The sequence below is a fragment of the Antechinus flavipes genome, chromosome 4, assembly GCF_016432865.1.
Source record: "Antechinus flavipes isolate AdamAnt ecotype Samford, QLD, Australia chromosome 4, AdamAnt_v2, whole genome shotgun sequence".
NCBI classification, from domain to species: Eukaryota; Metazoa; Chordata; class Mammalia; order Dasyuromorphia; family Dasyuridae; genus Antechinus; species Antechinus flavipes.
In genome coordinates, this window is record NC_067401.1 from 180,501,027 (window position 1) to 180,521,411 (window position 20,385).

Genomic DNA, 20,385 nt, shown 5'->3' on the forward strand with positions numbered 1-20,385 from the left:
AACTAACTGATTAGCCATTATAAGTGGGCAATTATAAAATTGACATCTTAGACCATAGTATCAAACTGGGAAGGGTGAAGCAGATAATATATTCTCCTCTGGTTAGCAAACTCTCTTCTTTCCTCCTTTGAATTCCTATGATTTGAAGTCAAAAGATGTCAAAGTGAAAATCCCACTGCCACCCCCTCTATTAACACTTGCCATTTTCCTTACTCACATCCACCTCCACTCTACCTCTTCAGTATTTCTGTCCTTCTCTGTCCTCCCCTTCCCTTGTGCCCTCTGGACCCCCATTAATAACTGCTTATTACTTTATAAATTGCTTTCCATGTAATATCTCTTCTGCTTACATCTTTCTGGTTTTTTAGTCATTGAAACCTGACATCATCCAAAAGGCAACCTTGGCTATATTCTTCAATACTGACTGGATGTTTCTTTTTTTTTTTTTTTTTTTTAATACCTCTTATGGCTTAGAGGAATAGTAGACATTATTGTTGTTCCTCACGGTTACTTTTAGGCCTTCCCCTTTCCATCTTTAGTCAGAAAGTTCCCTTGAAACCATGGAACTTTGAAAGGTTCAGACCACTCTCATGCATCACCTTATCCAGATCCTGGTGGCAAAAATCTACTACCACATCCCTCCCCTCCATTCCAATTCATTATCATTTCTTTTTGAAGAAGTTTAGTATATGGATCATAGTCTTTTTCTCCACTCTAACACCAAGTCTTATACTTGGGGATTTTAAGATACATACTAATGTTCTTTCAATTTATCAATCTCCTTAGTTACTGTGGCTTTCACTTTCATTTTATTTCAGCTGTACATATGCATACTCTTGAATTCACCATCACAAATGGATGCTGTATCTCTATTAACCAGAATTCTGCAATTTCCCTAACATCACAATTTCTAATATACTTCTTTCTTTGTACCCTTCATTTCTCCTAAAACTATACTTCCTAATCAGTCAGTCAATTTACCCCCTTCCTTTTTTTTTTTTTCCCCAGTTCCATGCTCTGGTCTCATGTTCCTCCATTTACAGTCTTTTTTTTTTTTTCCTATTTCTGAATCTTTTTATTTTTATTTTTATTTAATAATTACTTTATATTGACAGAATCCATGCCAGGGTAATTTTTTTTACAACATTATCCCTTGCACTCGTTTCTGTTCCATTTTTCCCCTCCCTCCCTTCACCCCCTCCCCTAGATGGCAAGCAGTCCTATATATGTTGGATATGTTGCAGTATATCCTAGATACAATATATATTTGCAGAACCGAACAGTTCTCTTGTTGCACAGGGAGAATTGGATTCAGAAGGTATAAATAACCTGGGAAGAAAAACAAAAATGCAGATAGTTCACATTCGTTTCCCAGTGTTCTTTCTTTGGGTGTAGCTGCTTCTGTCCGTCATTTATCAATTGAAACTCAGTTAGGTCTCTTTGTCAAAGAAATCCACTTCCATCAAAATATGTCCTCATACAATATCGTTGTCGAAGTGTATAATGATCTCCTGGTTCTGCTCATTTCATTTAGCATCAGTTCATGTAAGTCTCGCCAGTCCTCTCTGTATTCATCCTGTTGGTCATTTCTTACAGAACAATAATATTCTATAACATTCATATACCACAATTTACCCAGCCATTCTCCAATTGATGGGCATCCATTCATTTTCCAGTTTCTAGCCACTACAAACAGGGCTGCTACAAACATTTTGGCACATACAGGTCCCTTTCCCTTCTTTAGTATTTCTTTGGGATATAAGCCCAATAGAAACACTGCTGGATCAAAGGGTATGCACAATTTGATAACTTTTTGGGCATAATTCCATATTGCTCTCCAGAATGGTTGGATTCGTTCACAACTCCACCAACAATGCATCAGTGTCCCAGTTTTCCTGCATCCCCTCCAACATTCATCATTATTTTTTCCTGTCATCTTAGCCAATTTGACAGGTGTGTAGTGGTATCTCAGAGTTGTCTTAATTTGCATTTCTCTGATCAATAATGATTTGGAACACTCTTTCATATGAGTGGTAATAGTTTCAATTTCATCCTCTGAAAACTGTCTGTTCATATACTTTGACCATTTATCAATTCCTCCATTTACAGTCTTGACATTATACCTAATCAGTTCAATTTTATAATCATTGGTCATCAATTTTTTTACCCCCTTTTTCCTATTGCTGTTCATTCTTTTCCAAAATCCATACCTGGATGACTCCTATCATCCTCTTCCTCCTTCTACTTGTATGCTGTTAATGCAACTGGAGGAAAACCTACACTAGGCTTATTGTGTTCATTATATATATACATTTTAATATAATTTCATCTAGACCTTTGTTGCTATAGACTAAGCAATTTACTCTCCCCTAATTTACTTCTTATCCCACTTCCCAAAGAGCATCTGTACTGAATTTTCTTATCTTGAGTTGCCTAAACCATCCTTTTCTTCCCTTACCAAAGATCCTTTTCTCATATTTGACTGAGAAAATTGAAACTACCTGTCATGAGCTCCTTCTTCTTAGTTTTATGTTCTCAAAATTGTTCAGCATTATTTCTGAATCTCTTTCCTAGTATCTGAGGAAGAGGAGACTGATCTTATTGTCAGGACCAATTCCACTGCTTCTGCTCTTGGTCTTGCCTTGTCCCATTCCCTGTAGAAATTTGCCCTTTAATCATCCTCTCTCTAATTTTCAGCTATATATTAATCTACTGGCTCTTTCTTTGCTACCTACAGCTATACCTAGATCTTAAAATATACCTTATCCTTAAAAACCTACTACTTCATCCTCATTCCTTTAAGTATCCTATGTATCTCTTCTCTTTCACTATCTAAATTCTAGAAAATTTTCTGGAAAACATTGCCTCTAACAATAGTTTTCAGCCCCTTATAATAGCTTTCTACCTCATTACTTGGCAGAAGTTGCTTTCTTGAAAATTGCCAACAATCTCTAAATTTTTAAATGTATTTTTTCATTTTTCATTTTTTTTTTATTATTCTGCAGTGCTGATTTTTTAAAGATACTTTCTCTTTCCTAAGTCTTTTATGATACTACTGTCTCGTAGAATACCTTCTACTTTTCTGGTTGTTCCTTCTCAGTCTACTTCATTGAATTACTTTTCATAGTTTGTCATCTAACTATGGGTTCTATGCCAGTATCCTTTCTTGGGTCCTTTCTTTTTCTCTCTTTACCCTCTATTGATGATCTCATAAGTTTTCTTTGTTTCCATTATCATCTCTATGCACTTGATTTTCCCATCTATATATTTGGCATCTAAATCTTTTTTTTTTTTTTTCCATGTCAAAAAGTTGTATTAACAGAATGACTCTGATAGCAACATCAGTTGCAGAGATTGTTTTACAAAGCAAAATGTTCCGGAAATTGTTCCTCTTCTGTGTTCCAGGATATCACAAAACAAGCAAAATGTTCTAGCCATTGTAGTTATTTTCTTTGCTGATAAACATGTGCCCGGAAGTCTATTTCTGTTGTTATTGTTAATCATTCACTTCTGTTCAACTCTTTGAGATCCTGTGGACCATATACCAGACTCTCTTGACCTGAGAAGCTTTTCTTCCAGCATCCTATCTTTTAGAGCTTTCATATTGTTCATGGAGTTTTCTTGGCAAAGATACTGAAGTGATTTTCCATTTCATTCTCTAGTATATCACCTATTGTCTGAACTTTCCAACATGATCTATCCATCTTGCATAACCCTCACCAAGTAGTTCATAGTTTCATTGAGCTATGCAAGTCCCACTGGCACACCAAAGCAATGATCCAGAAAGGAAGAAGTCTTAAAAAGTATGCATCTATTGGCATCTAAATCTATCAAATTATTTCTTTCTACCTAAATTCATCCCCTTTCCCAACTTCAGTATCTCTGTCCCTTCTTCCTTTTGCCTAGATTTGCAAATATGAAGTTAGCCTCAAGTTCTTATTTACCTCATCCTCATATGTAATCCTTTACTAGATTTTGTTGAGTCTGTCTCCATATTATCCATTTCTCTCCATTCCCTCAGTCACCACACTACTTTAGGCCCTCATCACTTCTTGCCTGGAATACTTTATTAGCCACCTTTGTCTTCAGTCTCTTTTCTTTCCACGCATCTTTTGCATAGCTTAATATTCCCAAAGTTCACATCTATGTCACTTTTGTGCTCAAATTGTTGTTACTCCAGAAATTAGTTCTCATTTATTTTGAATATATTTTGAATCTGTGTAGATGTTGTTTCTCCCAAAAGAATGTAAGATCCATCAGGACAGATAGTGTTTTCTTTTTATCTTCGTATTGTCAATGCCTAACTCATAATATGTGCTTGTTTAATTGAATTGAGTCTCAGCCCAGACTTCACTTATTGAAATTCACTTCATCTCTTGAGGCCCAATTGAAAGATTAATTACTGGGAAGTCTTTTTCAAGCATCTAATAAAAGCTGTTTGCTTTTTTTTTTTTAATATATATGCAATCTATATAAGATATACACAAAATATCTGTTTTATATACACATATATACAATGCAGATGTACATATATGAAACACACATGTAACATGTATATAACATATATAGGGTACTCTTATACACTATGCATTTTTACTGGAATTATATACTAGTATTTTTATTATGGTAATTATCACTTATTTCTTTGTACTGTGGTTTCTTTTATATATCTATTATCTTACTGCTGATTCACAGAATGTCAGCACTAGAAGAACTCATTTAGTTTAGTTTCTACCTAAATAAGAATTGCCCATAAAATACTTTCAATAATCAGTCTTTTATTCTCTGCTTAAAAATCTAGTGTGAGGGTCAGCTAGGTGGCACAGTGGATAGCCTGAATTCAAAGCTGACCTCATACACTTAACATTTCCTAGCTGTGTGACCCTGGGCAAGTCATTTAACCCCAACTGCCTCAGGGGGAAAAAAATCCAGTGTGCTCTGGATTCTGCATCACCTTGTAATATCTTCAGTTGTTTGAAACTTCCTCCTTATGTTGAATTGAAATCTTCCTATTTTTAATTTTCACTAATTGATCCTCTGGGGCAAAACCTAATAAATCTAATTATTCTTCTATAAGATGATCTTTGAAATATTAGAATCCATTTATCACATTCTTTCCATGACTTATCCAAACTACATATTCTAGTTCCTTCAAAGGATCTTCATATAACTTTTTCTTAAGTTAGTTAATCATCCTGAATAGTTTGTTTCACTGCAATAGTTATCTATCCACATTTTCTCCACCCTTTGTCTTTATTGACATTGAATTGTTAATTCAATGTCAAAGTGATTTGAAAACAAGAGGAAGAGTTAATATTTATTATTAAATTTCTTTTTTTTTATTTTTGCTTATCATTCTAGCCTATCCAGTTTTTTATTTCCTACTGTATTTTATTTGAAAATTTTGTTTATATCTCATGATTTAATAACATTTTTATCTTCCATTTTGTATCCATTCTCATCCATCCATCTATTTTAAGAAAGGAAAAAAAAAGAGGCAAGATGAAAATAACCCAGAAAAACTAGGCAGCACATCAACGAAGTTTCTTGTTTAGAACTTATACAAAAGTTCTATACAAAAGTATACCATTTCTTTTCATCTGCAAACTTAAGATTTTGAAAAGAGCATGTTCTTAGTTACTTTTTTCCATGAAACACAATTTTAAAATAAATTGTAGTCTAATCTCCCATTTTGTAAATGAAAAAAGTGAGATCTGAGACATTAAATGACAAACCCAAGAAGACAAGTCAAGGAAGAGCCAGGATAGAAGCCAAATCTGCTAATTCTTTGTTTATTTGTATTTCTGATAAACCATGCTATAATATTGAATTCTGAGTATGGGCTGAAATTGCCTGGTTTCAAAATTGTGCATGTAATATGAATGTGAAATAAATGCAAAATATTCATTCAATTCTCTTCTTGAATATCAAGCTAAAAGAAAACAAAATAAGTAAAATATAATCTCATTTAAAAGATTTTTCTTTTTAAAATTTACTTGTAATTTCATTGGTATGTGAAATTCCCAGCAAGGAAACTCCTTCTACTAATGCAAGATCTGTGTTTACTCTGCAACTTAACTGTAGTAGATAGTTGCCTGACATACTTGCTAAGTGACTAAGATTAAGTGAGTTGCTCAGGCTTACATAGGTACCATATGTCAAAGGCTTGACTTGAACCTCACTAGTTCCAACTTCAAGGTCCACTCTTTATTCATTATGCCATACTGCTTCTTTAAGCATACAAGCTGGAAGCTTGACTTGGTAGATAATCAACAGAATCTTGTTTCTGTTTCAGTTACAATTAGATACAGTTTCAATTAGAAGAAAGCAAAGTCACAATTACTTGATGTAATTGTTTAATTATTAACTTAAAATGATTTAATTATTAATTTTTATTCATTTAAACTGTTTAAATAATTTAAATCAAATTGTTTGATCAGTAAAAATTACTCTGAATTGACATTCATAAAAAGATAGCTTGATTCTATATTTTTTATAGTGCTTCAAGGTTTGGAAAGCACTTTATATATATTAATTTATTTGATCTTCACAAAAACTTTATAAAGTAGGTGCTATTATTATTAGCATTATTATGGATGGGGAAACACAAGATCATATAGGTAGTAAGTGTCTGGGGCAAAATTTGAACTCAGGACTTCCTGACTCAAAGTTCTGGGCTCTATCCATTGAGTTATTTAGTTGTCTTTCGTGCATTTTTTTCTTGGTACAATTATTTCTTACTTGGTCTTTGACAGTGGCCTTCTTGATAATCTTCTAATCTTTGTACTCTATCTTCTATTCTCAATCCTCTTCTCCCTTTACAATCATTTTCATGAACAAATTCATTCAGCCAGACAATAAGTATTTATTAAGTGTTTAATTTACCATGTGCTGTGAGCCTCCTGCTAAAAGTTATGGTTACAATGAAAGAAAAAACATGGTTTCTTCCTTAAGGAATCCACATTCTATCCAGTGAGCTAATATGTAAATAACTACTTACATAATATAGAAACTTCCCTAATGAAAATAGTAACTCTCTATTTTCAACCAAATAATATCCAAACTGTGTAGCCTGTTTTTCAAGACTATCTAAATTTTGACACCAACTTATCTTTTCCACTTTATCTCACATTGCTCTATGAGAAATATTTCAGAATATCTGATTACAAAATGAATAAATGAATGGAGATTTACCATGTTATTAATTGACGTTTCTATAGTGCTTTAAACTTTTCAAAATATTTTGGTCCTCACAATAGTCCCATAAAGACATATTTATCTCTAGTTTTATTGATGAAGAAATATTATCTCACAGAGGTTAAGTAATAATTAGATACATAAGGTCACCCTACTGCCAGAGTGGAGTTCTTAATTTTAAATCCAGCACACCACCCACTACACCATGCTGCCTTTCAATAATAATAGTAATGAGCAGGTCATATTTTTCTTATAACAACTCTTTTGGTACAAGTAGTATATAATTTTCTCTATTTTGTACTCTTTTGGAACAATTGTGTATTCTTATAAAAAATTTTTTTACCTAGAATTCAATTATTTTAGTCTATGGTTTGACTTGTCATTGTTAACTTGAATCAAAGTATCTATCAGTTAACTATTAATCAATGGAAGTAGGTATGTTTGAATTCTATTTATAAAATATCTGATAGCCATCATTTATGAAATCAAATTTCCCCTATGTATATGGATATATGTATTTATCTCTGTAAAAATTTTCATTCTGAAAATATAGGTGGCAAAGATATGATAAATAAACTTAAATCAATTATTTACACTGAATAAAATTGTTCCATGCAATACCATGGAATTTATTTATAATGTTCTTCAGTGTCAAAGAAAATTCAGTATCTAGCAGCTCTGTGAGTTTCAAACTAACATGAAAAAAAATTGAGTGAAATATGACCATATTTAAGTTTCAGAAAGATTTAAAAATTCCTAATTGACTAAGCAGCTTACTGGAATAATCTATGCTTTTTTTTTTTTTTTTGATTAAACAATAGTCTGCTTTATCAGAATAAAACAATGATTTCTTAGTAGCAGAACCAAACTTCAGGGATAATTTTTAAAAGAGCAGATCTGAGTTAGTGGAACTTTCCAGTTCATATACCAAATGTGTGTTATCTAATTAGTATACAGTTCAGATAATAAAGATTTGTTCACATTTGATTTTTGAGGCCACTTCAATATTTTCTGAACAAGAACAATAAACATGAATCTAGTAGTGAATTAAGAATTAGAAGACCTGCAGTTAACTCTACCCAAACAATTAATTGCCTCTATGATCTTGAGTCTGTTTAGAACTAGATTACCTTCAATCAAACTATGTGATTTTCAGGATTTTGTTCTGATCCTGATGAGAGGTCATACAGAGTTATGACCTGAATGAGCTCTGTACAATTATGTAAAATTAAAAAAAAAAGTCTCCTTTGAGCTACAAACCCAAATGGTCTCTCAGAGCATCCTCTTAGAGCAAGATAAACTTTCTTGGGGGAAGTCACAACCCCAGGCAAGATTTAACATTTACTTGAGACTTCCCTTAGACTCATACATATACAAAATGACTTTTTGCAGATCACTTCTCCCTTGAGAATGATTTGTCCACCATGAGACTCCCTCTTGGTGTTTCTTTAACAATAAAGCTTTATTACCATAGCTTCTGGGTTTAAAGCTAATTCCTTCGCTCAGAACTTGTGCTTCAGAGAGATGGAACCCCACCCATTCCTGCCTAACCTCTTCATCGGGTAGGTACCCTCATCCCTCATCAATCCAACATACGTCTAATAGTTCAATTCAGCCCTACAGTAGAAGACCAAATGGAGGAATGCATGATGAGTGGAATAAATTGTATGTTATCCATTCATAAAGGATCATGACAATTAGGGATATAATGGAGCTCAAAACTTAATTTTGACAATATAGATCAAGTGTTTTTATGAGTCTAACCACATAGACTCATACAGGTTAGGCATGTACTGATAAAGAGGCTTAGTGTTAAAATGATGAGTACGTAGGAGGATGTTAGTATGCGAAGGGTGTGAACCAACATTTTCCCAGTATGGGCCGGATAGCTTATTTAGCTGACCTTACTAGGACGTAGTGTAATGGAAGCACAAAGGGTTTTGAGTCCTTTGGAATTAATTGGAAATAGAAGACTTATAAAATCATACATCTGGATAATATGAACATTGGGAAAGCAGCAAAACTGTTGTACTCTCTTCTGTTAATGCTGAATGATAATAAACATTTATTAAGACTCTACTATGTACCGAATATGGTGGTAAGCACTGGAGCTTTAAAAAAAGAGGCAAAGACTGTTTCTGTCTTCAAAAAGTTTAGAATCTTTGACCCCAAAAATGTTTACAACAAATGTTATTTCCCTATTTTTATCTAATTGAACATGAACTTGATGAGGTAAAGAATTATGTTTAATCTGTTATTGGAATTTCTTCTGGCACTCTATTTTCTTCAGAGAGTAAGTAATTAATAAATGTTTGCTGGGTGAAGGAATAAATAAATGAAAACAAGTGTATAGGCATTTGGGAGGTATGAAGGGTGAGAACAAACACAGTCCCAGTTTCATAAAACTAGTACAGACCTATGGCAAATCTACAAATAACTACAATACACAATGGATGGACTACAGTGATATATACACAATTAAAAAGTAAACATCTCAGTATTTATAACCAGTCTTGACATTAAAAAACAGATAATAAAATATTTTCCTCTTTTCAGCAGCAAGACAACTGGGACAAAAGGTGATCACTATCAAATGCAGAGATTAGTTCGGTTATTTTTACTTAATTTTTTTTTCTTTTTGCTATTGTTATAACAAAGAGTTCAATGTACATGATAGAGTGATGGGGAGTAGAGAATTTAATTAAGAAAGTACAGTAAAATAAAAACAAACGTTGTTAACATAATGAGAGAGGGAGGGAAAGATAAAGAGCACACTCCCTACTCTTTTCTAGCAAAACACTCTCCACAGACTGTTGGGCCTGAATTCTTCCCACTTTCAAGAAAATATGGTTCAATAAAGAAGGGATTGTCATTTTGGAATGGTGCAGCAAAAACTGGGGTGGAGGGTAATTTGATATACCTTGCCCTCCAATAATACGACTTAGGGAAATTACAGAGAAGTGACTGTTCAAAGGATTAATTCCTATACTCATCTATACTCAGGCAAGAAACACAAAGCAGAAGAGGTAAATTGGAGATACAATCTCAAGCTCCCAAAGCCCAACTACCTCTTTTATTTTATGTTTCTTTCCTTAGTCTAGGATTTTCTGAGACGGATATTTCTTGCTTTGGAGGCACTTGTGAATTAAAAAATGTTGGGAGTTCCAAGATGCTCAGTATAACCTGTACTTTGGGAAGAGGTCCCAGCAAACACTACAAGGCTTTTAGGAGAAGATTATCATCATCAAGGACATGAGTCCATTCCAACTTGAGTTTTCAAATGACATAGACCTACAAAGAACTGTTTTGCACAATGCAGAGCCAAGGTGAAATGCTGATTCAGCAATACTGTTTTGATATTTTAAGCATTACTCTCCTGGAAAGTATGACAGTAATTATAAGCTACTGCTACATGTTTAAGATTTTTTAAATTCATGCTTATAAATCTTTTATGTTCTTATTATTACTCTGGAAGAACTAGTAGTTTTGTTATAGCTGATCTTCATTTCACATATATCACTGATAATAAGGGATATAAAATTATATAGCATTTTAAGGTTTGCAAAGTGCTTACATATATCATCTCATTTCATCCTCATAACAACCATACATATGAAAACTGAGGCAAAAAGAGATTAAATGAGTAAACAGTGAACATACAGTTGGTAAGTGTCTGAAGCAGGATTTGAATTAATCTTCCTGACTTTAGAATTTAGAACAGTGCTGATTATAACACTATTTACCTTACACCTGTACACTGAATATATTTCTACTCCTCCCTTTTTGGAGATACTGGAAATGCAAACCAAACATAACTTTAAGTGATTTTTTCCAAAGGACAGGGGGAGGAAGAGTGAGTAAAGATCTAAAAGATTTGAGAACAAAAATTTGACACCTCTCTTCAAGGGCCCGACTGTCCAAAAATTAAACTCAGTCGATTTGTGTAGATTAAAAACTGAGAGGAACCTTTGACTTGTGTTGGGGAGGGAGAGAGTTCCAGTTCCCTCCTGATTACTAATACTTATGTATATTACATCAAAAATTTAATTTTAGAAGAAAAAACAATACCTGGTTAATCTTTGAAAGGAAATGAAAAGAGCAAAAGAAATTTAAGAAAGATAAGCAAGAACTTAACTGAAGAGTTAAATCAAGATGTGCTGAACCAGGATGTATCCCATGAAATTTTTACATCTTGAGAAGGAGAAAAGACTCCCGATAGGGTTCCACCAATTCTAAAGATCAGTAAGGGAACAAAGTTATGGGCTTGAAAATTCAAAAGACAAAAAAGAGATGAAAAAAATATTCTAAGGAAGGAAAGCAAAGGAGGAAGAGTACTAGGAACTTAATTCTTCTAACTGGGCTATTATCAAAGATTATTCAAATATGGAGGTGTGGATGGGGAGCAGTAAGGAATTACACAAATTTTGCTTTTAACAATGTTGGAGAAGGTTTATAACAAGGAAGCAGTCAAATAGAATCAAAGAAATATATGAAAGTAACTAATGGACTGGCCCAGGACAAGGGAGTAGAGTAGAGGAGAATTTGGGATTTGATGGCCTCCAGGAATACAAAAAAAACAGATTGATTATGTGGGAGACAAAAAAGACTCCTACCCAAAAATGACTACCCAGAGATCACTCAAAGTAGAATGCAGAAATTTTATTAGAATCTTGAGAAGTGGGCAGTCCTTTCTGTGAACAGAAAGGACAGTAAAAATGCTCACAGCAGGAGGGCCAAAGAGTTAGTACAGACATACCATTTTATAGGTTTTGTTACCAGACATTGCACCATAAATTAGAAAGCATTAAGAAGCATGTGGTCTCCTAATGGAATATCGATGTCAAAAAAGCGGAATATTTCAGTTTCCTTGAAATTACCTGCCTTGTAGGAAACCTTAAATCAGCAGATAACTGAGCTGACAGTGTTTAAATTAATAGGTTAAACAATGTCAGACATTGATGAATGACACCAATGTAGGTTAAGTAAATGTGTCTGCAACTGGCCCCAAATTTAAGTAAAAAGAGGTCTACATATAGGTCATAGGGAAATGCAGAAATAATGAAAATAAAATAAAGAAAAAGCATTCACACATCCCTGTAAATTCTTCATCTTCTCTTTCCATTCCATACAATTACAAAAGGAAAAAAAAGTGAAAGAGCAAGGACTAGGAATTAAGACTAGGGGGATGAGGGGAGAAAAATGAGATCAGAACTCAGACAAGATTCAGTCCTGGGGAAAGTGACTACAAAAAGGAAGTGTCAGATTTTTCCTGCATACTGTAACTCCTTAAGTCTCTACCTTAATACTAATCAATTAATAAGAATTTTCTATGTGCTTATTTTAGAGAGCACTGTCCCCAGGATATAGTAAGACAAAAAGGAAATTGTCATTGCCCTCAAGAAGTTTACATCATAATTGGGAAAATAGCATGTGTATAGATAGACAAACACATAGCAAAAATAGGGTAATCTTAAAGAGAAAGAAAGAATTCTTACAGGAAAAGCCTCATTTAAAAGGTAGTACTTGTGCTGCCTTGAAGGGAACCAGTGCTTCCAGGAGGAAGCATAATGGGAAAACATCCTAGGCATTGGGGACAGTCAGTGCAAATGATGGAGATAAAAGAGAGAGCATTCTGTGTGAGGAACATTATATGCCCCTCAATCTGGACCATTCAGAGAATGTATAGTGAAGAGCAAGTGTGAAAAGAGCTGGAAAGGAAAGAATCAGGTTGTGAATCAGTGTCAAAAAAATCCAGAAAGTACTGTCATATAAAAACAAAAGTTATCAACATAATGAGGGAGGGAGAGAAAGATAAAGAACACATTCTCTAGTATTTTCTAGTAAAACATTCTCCACGAACTGTTAGGCTGGAACTCTTCCCACTTTCAGGAAAATATGCTTCAATAAATGCCAAATAAAAGAGAGTTTCCATATAATTCTAAAATGAATGAGGAATCATTGAAATTTATTGTCTAAGGAGATGACATGGTCATGATGAGGTTTAGATTTTGGGGTTCCCTTCTGTCATGGAATTAAATGATGAAGTCTAGATTAAGGGAACCAAAATGAGATTAGGGTTCCTGGTGGTCAGGGAGTTAAATAATGAGGTCTAGTGGTAGGTTTGGGGTTCAAGGAACCAAATAGAGAGGTTTGGCTCCCCTACACCCCCTGGGGATTTGGCTCAAAAGTAGGGAGTTTTGGAGAATCCCCTTCTGGTGGTACAAAGATTTTCTGTAAAGAAATTTACAAACCTGAAAACCTAGATTGATAAAAGAGGTTTATTATAGGCATTGGGAAGTAACGTTTCAGGTAGAAAAATCCTGACAGAGAGGCATAGAGAAATCCTGACAGAGTGGCATAAAGTCTTGTTAGGGAAATAGGTCCGAGGATAAAGTGAGGGTAGTGCTGGAAGAGAATATCATCTCAGCAGGCAGAAGTTTCCTTGGCATAGCATAGCATAGGATAGCATGGCATGGCATGTTAGAACCTCTGCAAAGAAATGAGTTCCAAGTTGCAGTTTTTATAAGGAAATCTGAGACAAGTTTCAATTAAATGAGATTTCCTCAATGCTGTCACTGCCCCCAGGCCTGGATGAGACCACTTACTAAGAGTGGTTGAGTCAACAATAGGGGTAGAAAATCTTGGAATTGAATGCTTCAACTAGTCCCACCAAGATAACAGAATAAAGCTGTTTATCTTGTTTCCTCTGTGGGGCAGAGTCCCACAGACATAAGGTTCAAGGAGTTTAAGGAGTTTTAGAGAGTTTTGGGGTCCATTCCTCAGTCAGACCTTTGTTTTAGGAAAAGCATTTTGATAGCTATATATAGGTTGGTTTGATAGCTATATATAGGGATGATGAGAGTGAACTCAGTATGACCTGAGTAAACTGTGTAAAATTATGTAAAATCACCAAAAATGTCTCCTTTGAGCTACAAACTCAATCTCAGGACAAGATAAGCTTTCTTGGGGGAAGTCACAACCCCCCTCCTCCCCAGCAAGATTTCACATTTACTTGAGACTTCCCTTACACTCATATATAAAATAGTCTTCAAAAAATGACTTTTTGTAGATCACTTCTTCCTTGAAAATGATGTGCTCGCCTAGAGAATTTGGTATCTTTTTATTGTTAAAATAAAGCCTTTTATCACAGCCTCTGGGTTTAGTGAATTCCTTTGCTCAGAACTCGAACTTTGGAGAGAAGGAACCCCACCCATTCCTGCCTAACCTTTTCATCATTATCCTCATCCCTCATCAGGGAGAGAGGAAGTAGGGAGACCAAATGGAAAATTATTGCAATCACCTTGAAATACAATGAAGGTAGAATAGTCAGTGTACAAGCCAAAAGAGACTTCTTATTCCTACTCATTTACTTCAATAATATAAGGTTCAGAACACTATCAATTTGTTTCATCACATTTAAGAAATTAGGGAGAAAAATTAAGACATGTCACATCAATGTCCTTATCATACAAATTTACATTTACAAAGCATTTTTAGCCATAAAACTTTACAAATACTATTTCCTTTGAGCCTCTGTTTTTTAAGATGTGTAGGTGTTAATCAGACTCCCAAAAAACTATTTTGATGACCTAGAAAAAATAACAACAAAGTTCATATGGAAAAATGGAATAGGATGAACTGTCTACCCCCCTCTAGCAGGCAATCTCGCTCACGCAGGAGCCTCTGTAGACTTGGCTATCTTTTCACTTCATCTGGCAGGAATCTCATCCATTCTGAGGGCTATTAACTTTATTACAACTATCATCAACATAAAACCCCCTGCAATATCCCAATATCAAACACCATTGTTTGTTTGATCCGTAATAATTACAGCAGTCCTACTTCTTCTATCTCTAGATCAAGATCTAGAGGTCAAGAATTTCAAGGGAATTAATGAAAAAAAAAATCAAATGAAGGTGGCCTAGCTGTACCAGATCTAAAATTATATTATTAAGCAGCAGTTACTAAAACCATCTGATATTGGCTAAGAAATAGACTAGTTGATCAATGGAATAGGTTAGGTTCAAAAGATAAAACAGCCAATAACTTTAATAATCTAATGTTTGACAAACCCAAAGACCCCAGTTTTTGGGATAAGAACACAGTATTTGACAAAAATTGCTGGGAAAATTGGAAATTAGTATAGCAGAAACTAGGCATTGACCCACACTTAACACCGTACACCAAGATAAGGTCAAAATGGGTTCATAACCTAGGCATAAAGAATGAGATTATAAACAAATTGGAAGAGCATAGGATAGTTTACCTGTGGAAGAGGGAGGAATTTATGACCAAAGAAGAACTAGACATCATTATTGACCACAAAATAGAAAATTTTGATTATATCAAATTGAAAAGTTTTTGTACAAACAAAACAAATGCAGACAAGATTAGAAGGGAAACAATAAACTGGGAAAACATTTTTATAGTCAAAGGTTCTGATAAAGGCCTCATTTCCAAAATATATAGAGAATTGACTCTAATTTATAAGAAATCAAGCCATTCTCCAATTGATAAATGGTCAAAGGATATGAACAGACAATTCTCAGACAAAGAAATTAAAACTATTTATAGACATATGAAAATATGCTCCAAATCATTATTAATCAGAGAAGTGAAAATTAAGACAATTCTGAGATACCACTACACACCTGTCAGATTGGCTAGAATTACAGGGAAAGATAATGCGGAATATTGGAGGGGATGTGGGAAAGCAGGGAGATTGATACATTGTTGGTGGAATTGTGAACACATCCAGCATTCTGGAGAGCAATTTGGAACTATGCTCAAAAAGTTATTAAACTATGCATACCCTTTGATCCAGCAGTGTTTCTACTGGGCTTATACCCCAAAGAGATACTAAAGAAGGGAAAGGGAACTGTATGTGCCAAAATGTTTGTAGTGTCTAGAAGCTGGAAAATGAATGGATGCCCATCAATTGGAGAATAGTTGAGTAAATTGTGGTATATGAACGTTATGGAATATTATTGTTCTGTAAGGAATGACTAGCAGGATGAATACAGAGAGGACTGACGAGACTTACATGAACTGATGCTAAGTGAAATAAGCAGAACCAGGAGATCATTATACACTTCGACAACGATATTGTATGAGGATGTATTCTGATGGAAGTGGATCTCTTCGATAAAGAGAGCTAATTCAGTTTCAATTGATCAAGGATGGACAGAAGCAGCTACACTGAAAGAAAGAACACTGGAAAATGAATATAAACTGCTTGCATTTTTGTTTTTCTTCCCGAGTTATTTATACCTTCTGAAACCAATTCTCCCTGTGCAACAAGAGAACTGTTCGGTTCTGCACACATATATTGTATCTAGGATATACTGTAACCTATTTAACATGTAAAGGACTGCTTGACATCTAGGGAAGGGGGGGAAGAGGGGGAGGGGAAAAATCGGAACAGAAGTGAGTGCAAGGGATAATGCTGTAAAAAATTACCCTGGCATGGGTTCTGTCAATAAAAAGTTATTAAAAAAAAAAAGATGTGTAGTACCATTTTTTTTCCCCTCACATGAGAGAGGCTTATGTGAAAGTTAACTGCTATGCCCAGGATGATCCTCACAATTGGATCTTGCCAGATTCAGGAATAGAAGAGCCCAATGTTAGCCCTCTAGGCAGTGAGGTGATGAAATAGAGAGAGTGCTGAGCTTGAAGTCAGGAAGATCTGAGTTAAAATTAAGCCTCTTTACTAGGGAATGATTCTGGGTAATCACTTAACCCTGTTTGCTACAGTTTCCTCATCTGTAGAATGAGTTCAACAAGGAAATGGCAAACTACATCATTATCTTTGCCAAAAAACCCCAATGGGGACAGGAGAGTTGGACATGACTGAAATAACTGAACAACAACAATAATGTTAGCAGAAAAGAAATGGAATCAGAAATAGTAATCCATTCAACTCCTAAAGGAGGATGATAAAAAGTCTCGTTCCAATAAAAATATAGATGTTTAATTTCAAAAGGTAGATGTAAAATCAACTTCTAGTTAAGTTTAAAAATCTGCTTTCAGAAATAAAAAAATGATCAGATAGATTAAACAAGATTATATGACTTTACACAGAGGTCAAGGGGTCAAATATTTTAAAATTTTTCTGATGCCTCAAATAGCATTGGCAAAAGCAATGTAAAATCATTCTATTTTACTTTGAAAAGAGATTTTCTCATAGTCTTCCTTAGTGCCTCTAAAACATCTTTGTTCCTCAGACTGTAAATGAGTGGATTCAGCATGGGTGTAAGTATGGTATAGAATACAGAAAGACCCTGATTTAACCCTGTGGTATGGGAGGAGCCAGGTGTCATATACACTACAATGCCTGGGCCCAGGTAGAGACTTACCACAGTCAAGTGGGAGGAGCAAGTGGCTAGGGCTTTGTTCCTCCCCTCAGGTGAGTTCATGTGGAGGATAGTGAATAAGATGAAAGTATAAGAAGTTACAATGAGACTAAAAGGAAGGATGATAAACACAATGCTTACCACAAACACTCCCATTTCATAATCTGAGGTATCTTCACAGGAGAGCTTTAAGATAGCAGGCATCTCACAGAAAAAATGATGAATCTCCCTAGAGCCACAGATGGGGAAATGCATGGTGTAGATTGTTTGAATTAGAGAATTTAAGACACCCCCAACCCAGGACATTACTGTCATCTGCACACAAATCTTGGAACCCATAATAATAGAATAATGGAGAGGTTTACAGATAGCTACATAGCGATCATAGGACATAAAGGTCAGAAGAAGGCATTCAGAACCTCCGAGAGTCAAACAAAAAAACATTTGGGTTCCACAACCAACTAGAGAAATATTTTGTTTCCCTAGGTAATAATTAATAGCCATTTTGGGAACAGAACTTGAAATATAGGCCACATCAATGATGGAGAGCTGGCTGAGCAGGAAGTACATAGGTGTATGGAGTCGGGAATCTACCCAGATCAGAAGAATCAATACAGAGTTGCTAGTTAAAGCAATGAGGTAGATAGACATAATAATAGAAACAAAGAGACCAGAATATTTGAACTCGGGGAACAGTCCCAGAAGAATGAAATCTGTTGTTGATGTTTCATTGCTCTTCTCCATGTTTCATTCTTTTCTGCTTGAAATGAAGGAGCCTCTAGAAATAGGTATAGGGAGAAAGAGGGAGACTGAAAAACAAAACAACAATTATGAACAATTACTGGATATTTTATTTTAGTATAAATTTATGTAATCCTTTTTCACAGACTTAGATATCTCTTCAGAAAATTCTTAGTAGTACTTCTAAATAGTTATTTTTGTAAAATAATTACTTATTGATGACTCCTATACTGATCATTTTAAACATTTTTATATATAAACATACCAAAAGATAAAGTAGATTCAGTCCAAAACAAACTAGCTTATAAATATTGTATTGATTGATTTTTTCAGTCTTTTATGAATGCGTCCTCTTTTCATTTGATTATGATAAGTGTTCACTTGGAAACAGGTAGAATCATAAACCCTAGAAATTGGAAGGATCTCAGAAGTTAAATACATAGATTACAAAACTAATCCAATATACAATATCAATGATACATTATCAGTCTCTTGTTTGAAGACCTCCAATGATGAAGACCTTACTCCTTTCTTAGTCTGCCAGGACATTTTATGAAGACTTCTTTCTCTAGACTGAATTTTTTTTTTTTAGCAATTTAATTCACTGTCATATATATATTCAAATGTTATGTTGATTATTTCTAGAACTACATTTCCATTTCCAGCTCAAGAGAGCTGCAGCCTCATATTCCCAAGTTCCTCTTTTAACATTCTCCTACTAATAACTCCAAATCAACAAGTATAAAACTAAATTCATAATTTCTCCCTGTGCTAATGAAAATATATTGCACTTGACTGCCCTATTTCTTTTAGTCATACCAATATTTTCCTAGTCTCCTAGACTTCAAGACTCAATGTCTTCGATTTTTTCTCCTTTCTTATCTGCCATGTTCAATAAATGATTTTTAATCTATTTTACCTTGTATAATAGTTATTTATAGTAATAGTATCTAACAGTTTTTAAATGCTTTATATGTGCCACATACTGTGCTATGTGCTTTATAAATATTGTCTCATTTGATCTCCCCAAAAATCACAGGATATAGGTGCTATTATTAACTATACTTACAGATAAAAAAAATGAGACAAACAGAAATTAAATGATTTGGCCAGGATCACATAGTATTTATATATAACCACATAGCAGTCAAAGGAAATGAAGATCAGAAAGTGGCTTTCACAACTCTCCAGAGTCAAACAAAAAAAATCTAGCTTTTGAACTCAAGTCTTCCTGACTTATCACCCAGTACTCTCTTTACTACAACATCTATTTTCCTCTATCTCTTCTTCAATACAATCAGTGTCAATACTTTCATGTTATTCTCTACTCAAGAACTTTCAAAGCCTTCCTTTTGTCTTTGGGATAAAATACCATTATTTTGTATGGAATGGAAGGATTTACAGGAATTAAACCCTAACTGCTATTCCAAATTTATCTGTTTCCCTTTATCATAACTAAATATAGTCAATACTCTAGTCTTCTCGTGATTGTCCAAATTTTTCTGATGCATCTGTTTTTCTTCTTGCTGTTTCCTTGAAGGCCCTATTTCATCTCCAATTTCCTAAATACTGGAATTGGTTTCATTAACTGTTGGTAGGAGATATTTGGATAACTATAATGAGTGTTGGGAGTAGCATTTGGTAGCAGAGTTTATTGAAAAGCATTTTGCAGACTTCCGGCCAAGATGGCGGAGAGGAGGCACATAGTTGTGTAGCTCTGCGTTTTCTCTCACTATCCATTTCATTACAAGCCTCTGAATTAATGCTTGAATGAAAAAAAATCCACAAATAGTTACCAAGAGAAGCCATCCTTGAGATTCGCCAAGAAAGGTCTGTTTTTACTGGAGGGCTGGGACGGTTTTAGATCGGACACAGGCGGCGGGCAGCAGCATTGAGAGCACGGGAGCAGACTGGAGAGGGGGTGTGGAGTGATCGCAGCTGTCTCTGCAGGGAGACCTTCGCTACAGGACTGGATACTTTGCCCTGGAAGCAAGTCAGCAGCCCAGCAGAGAAGCTAAAAACACGGGGGTGAAGAATACAACCCCAAACAGCTGGAATCTCTCGGGACCTGGCCACCCTCCCCACCTTATACCCC

General features: G+C 34.7%; 1 protein-coding gene across 1 annotated transcript; it reads right to left on the bottom strand.

Annotated features, from left to right (window-relative positions):
* Positions 1 to 17,293: 17,293 nt before the first annotated feature.
* On the bottom strand, positions 17,294 to 18,293 carry LOC127560783 (olfactory receptor 2T27-like). Its single transcript, XM_051995652.1, has one exon. It carries the CDS (start codon positions 18,291 to 18,293, stop codon positions 17,352 to 17,354), a length of 942 nt encoding a protein of 313 aa, XP_051851612.1. The 3' UTR covers positions 17,294 to 17,351.
* Positions 18,294 to 20,385: the final 2,092 nt, after the last annotated feature.

Bases quoted from the DNA above. Each gene is read 5' to 3' on its own strand.
- LOC127560783 (XM_051995652.1), bottom strand. From the start codon at position 18,293: ATGGAGAAGAGCAATGAAACATCAACAACAGATTTCATTCTTCTGGGA.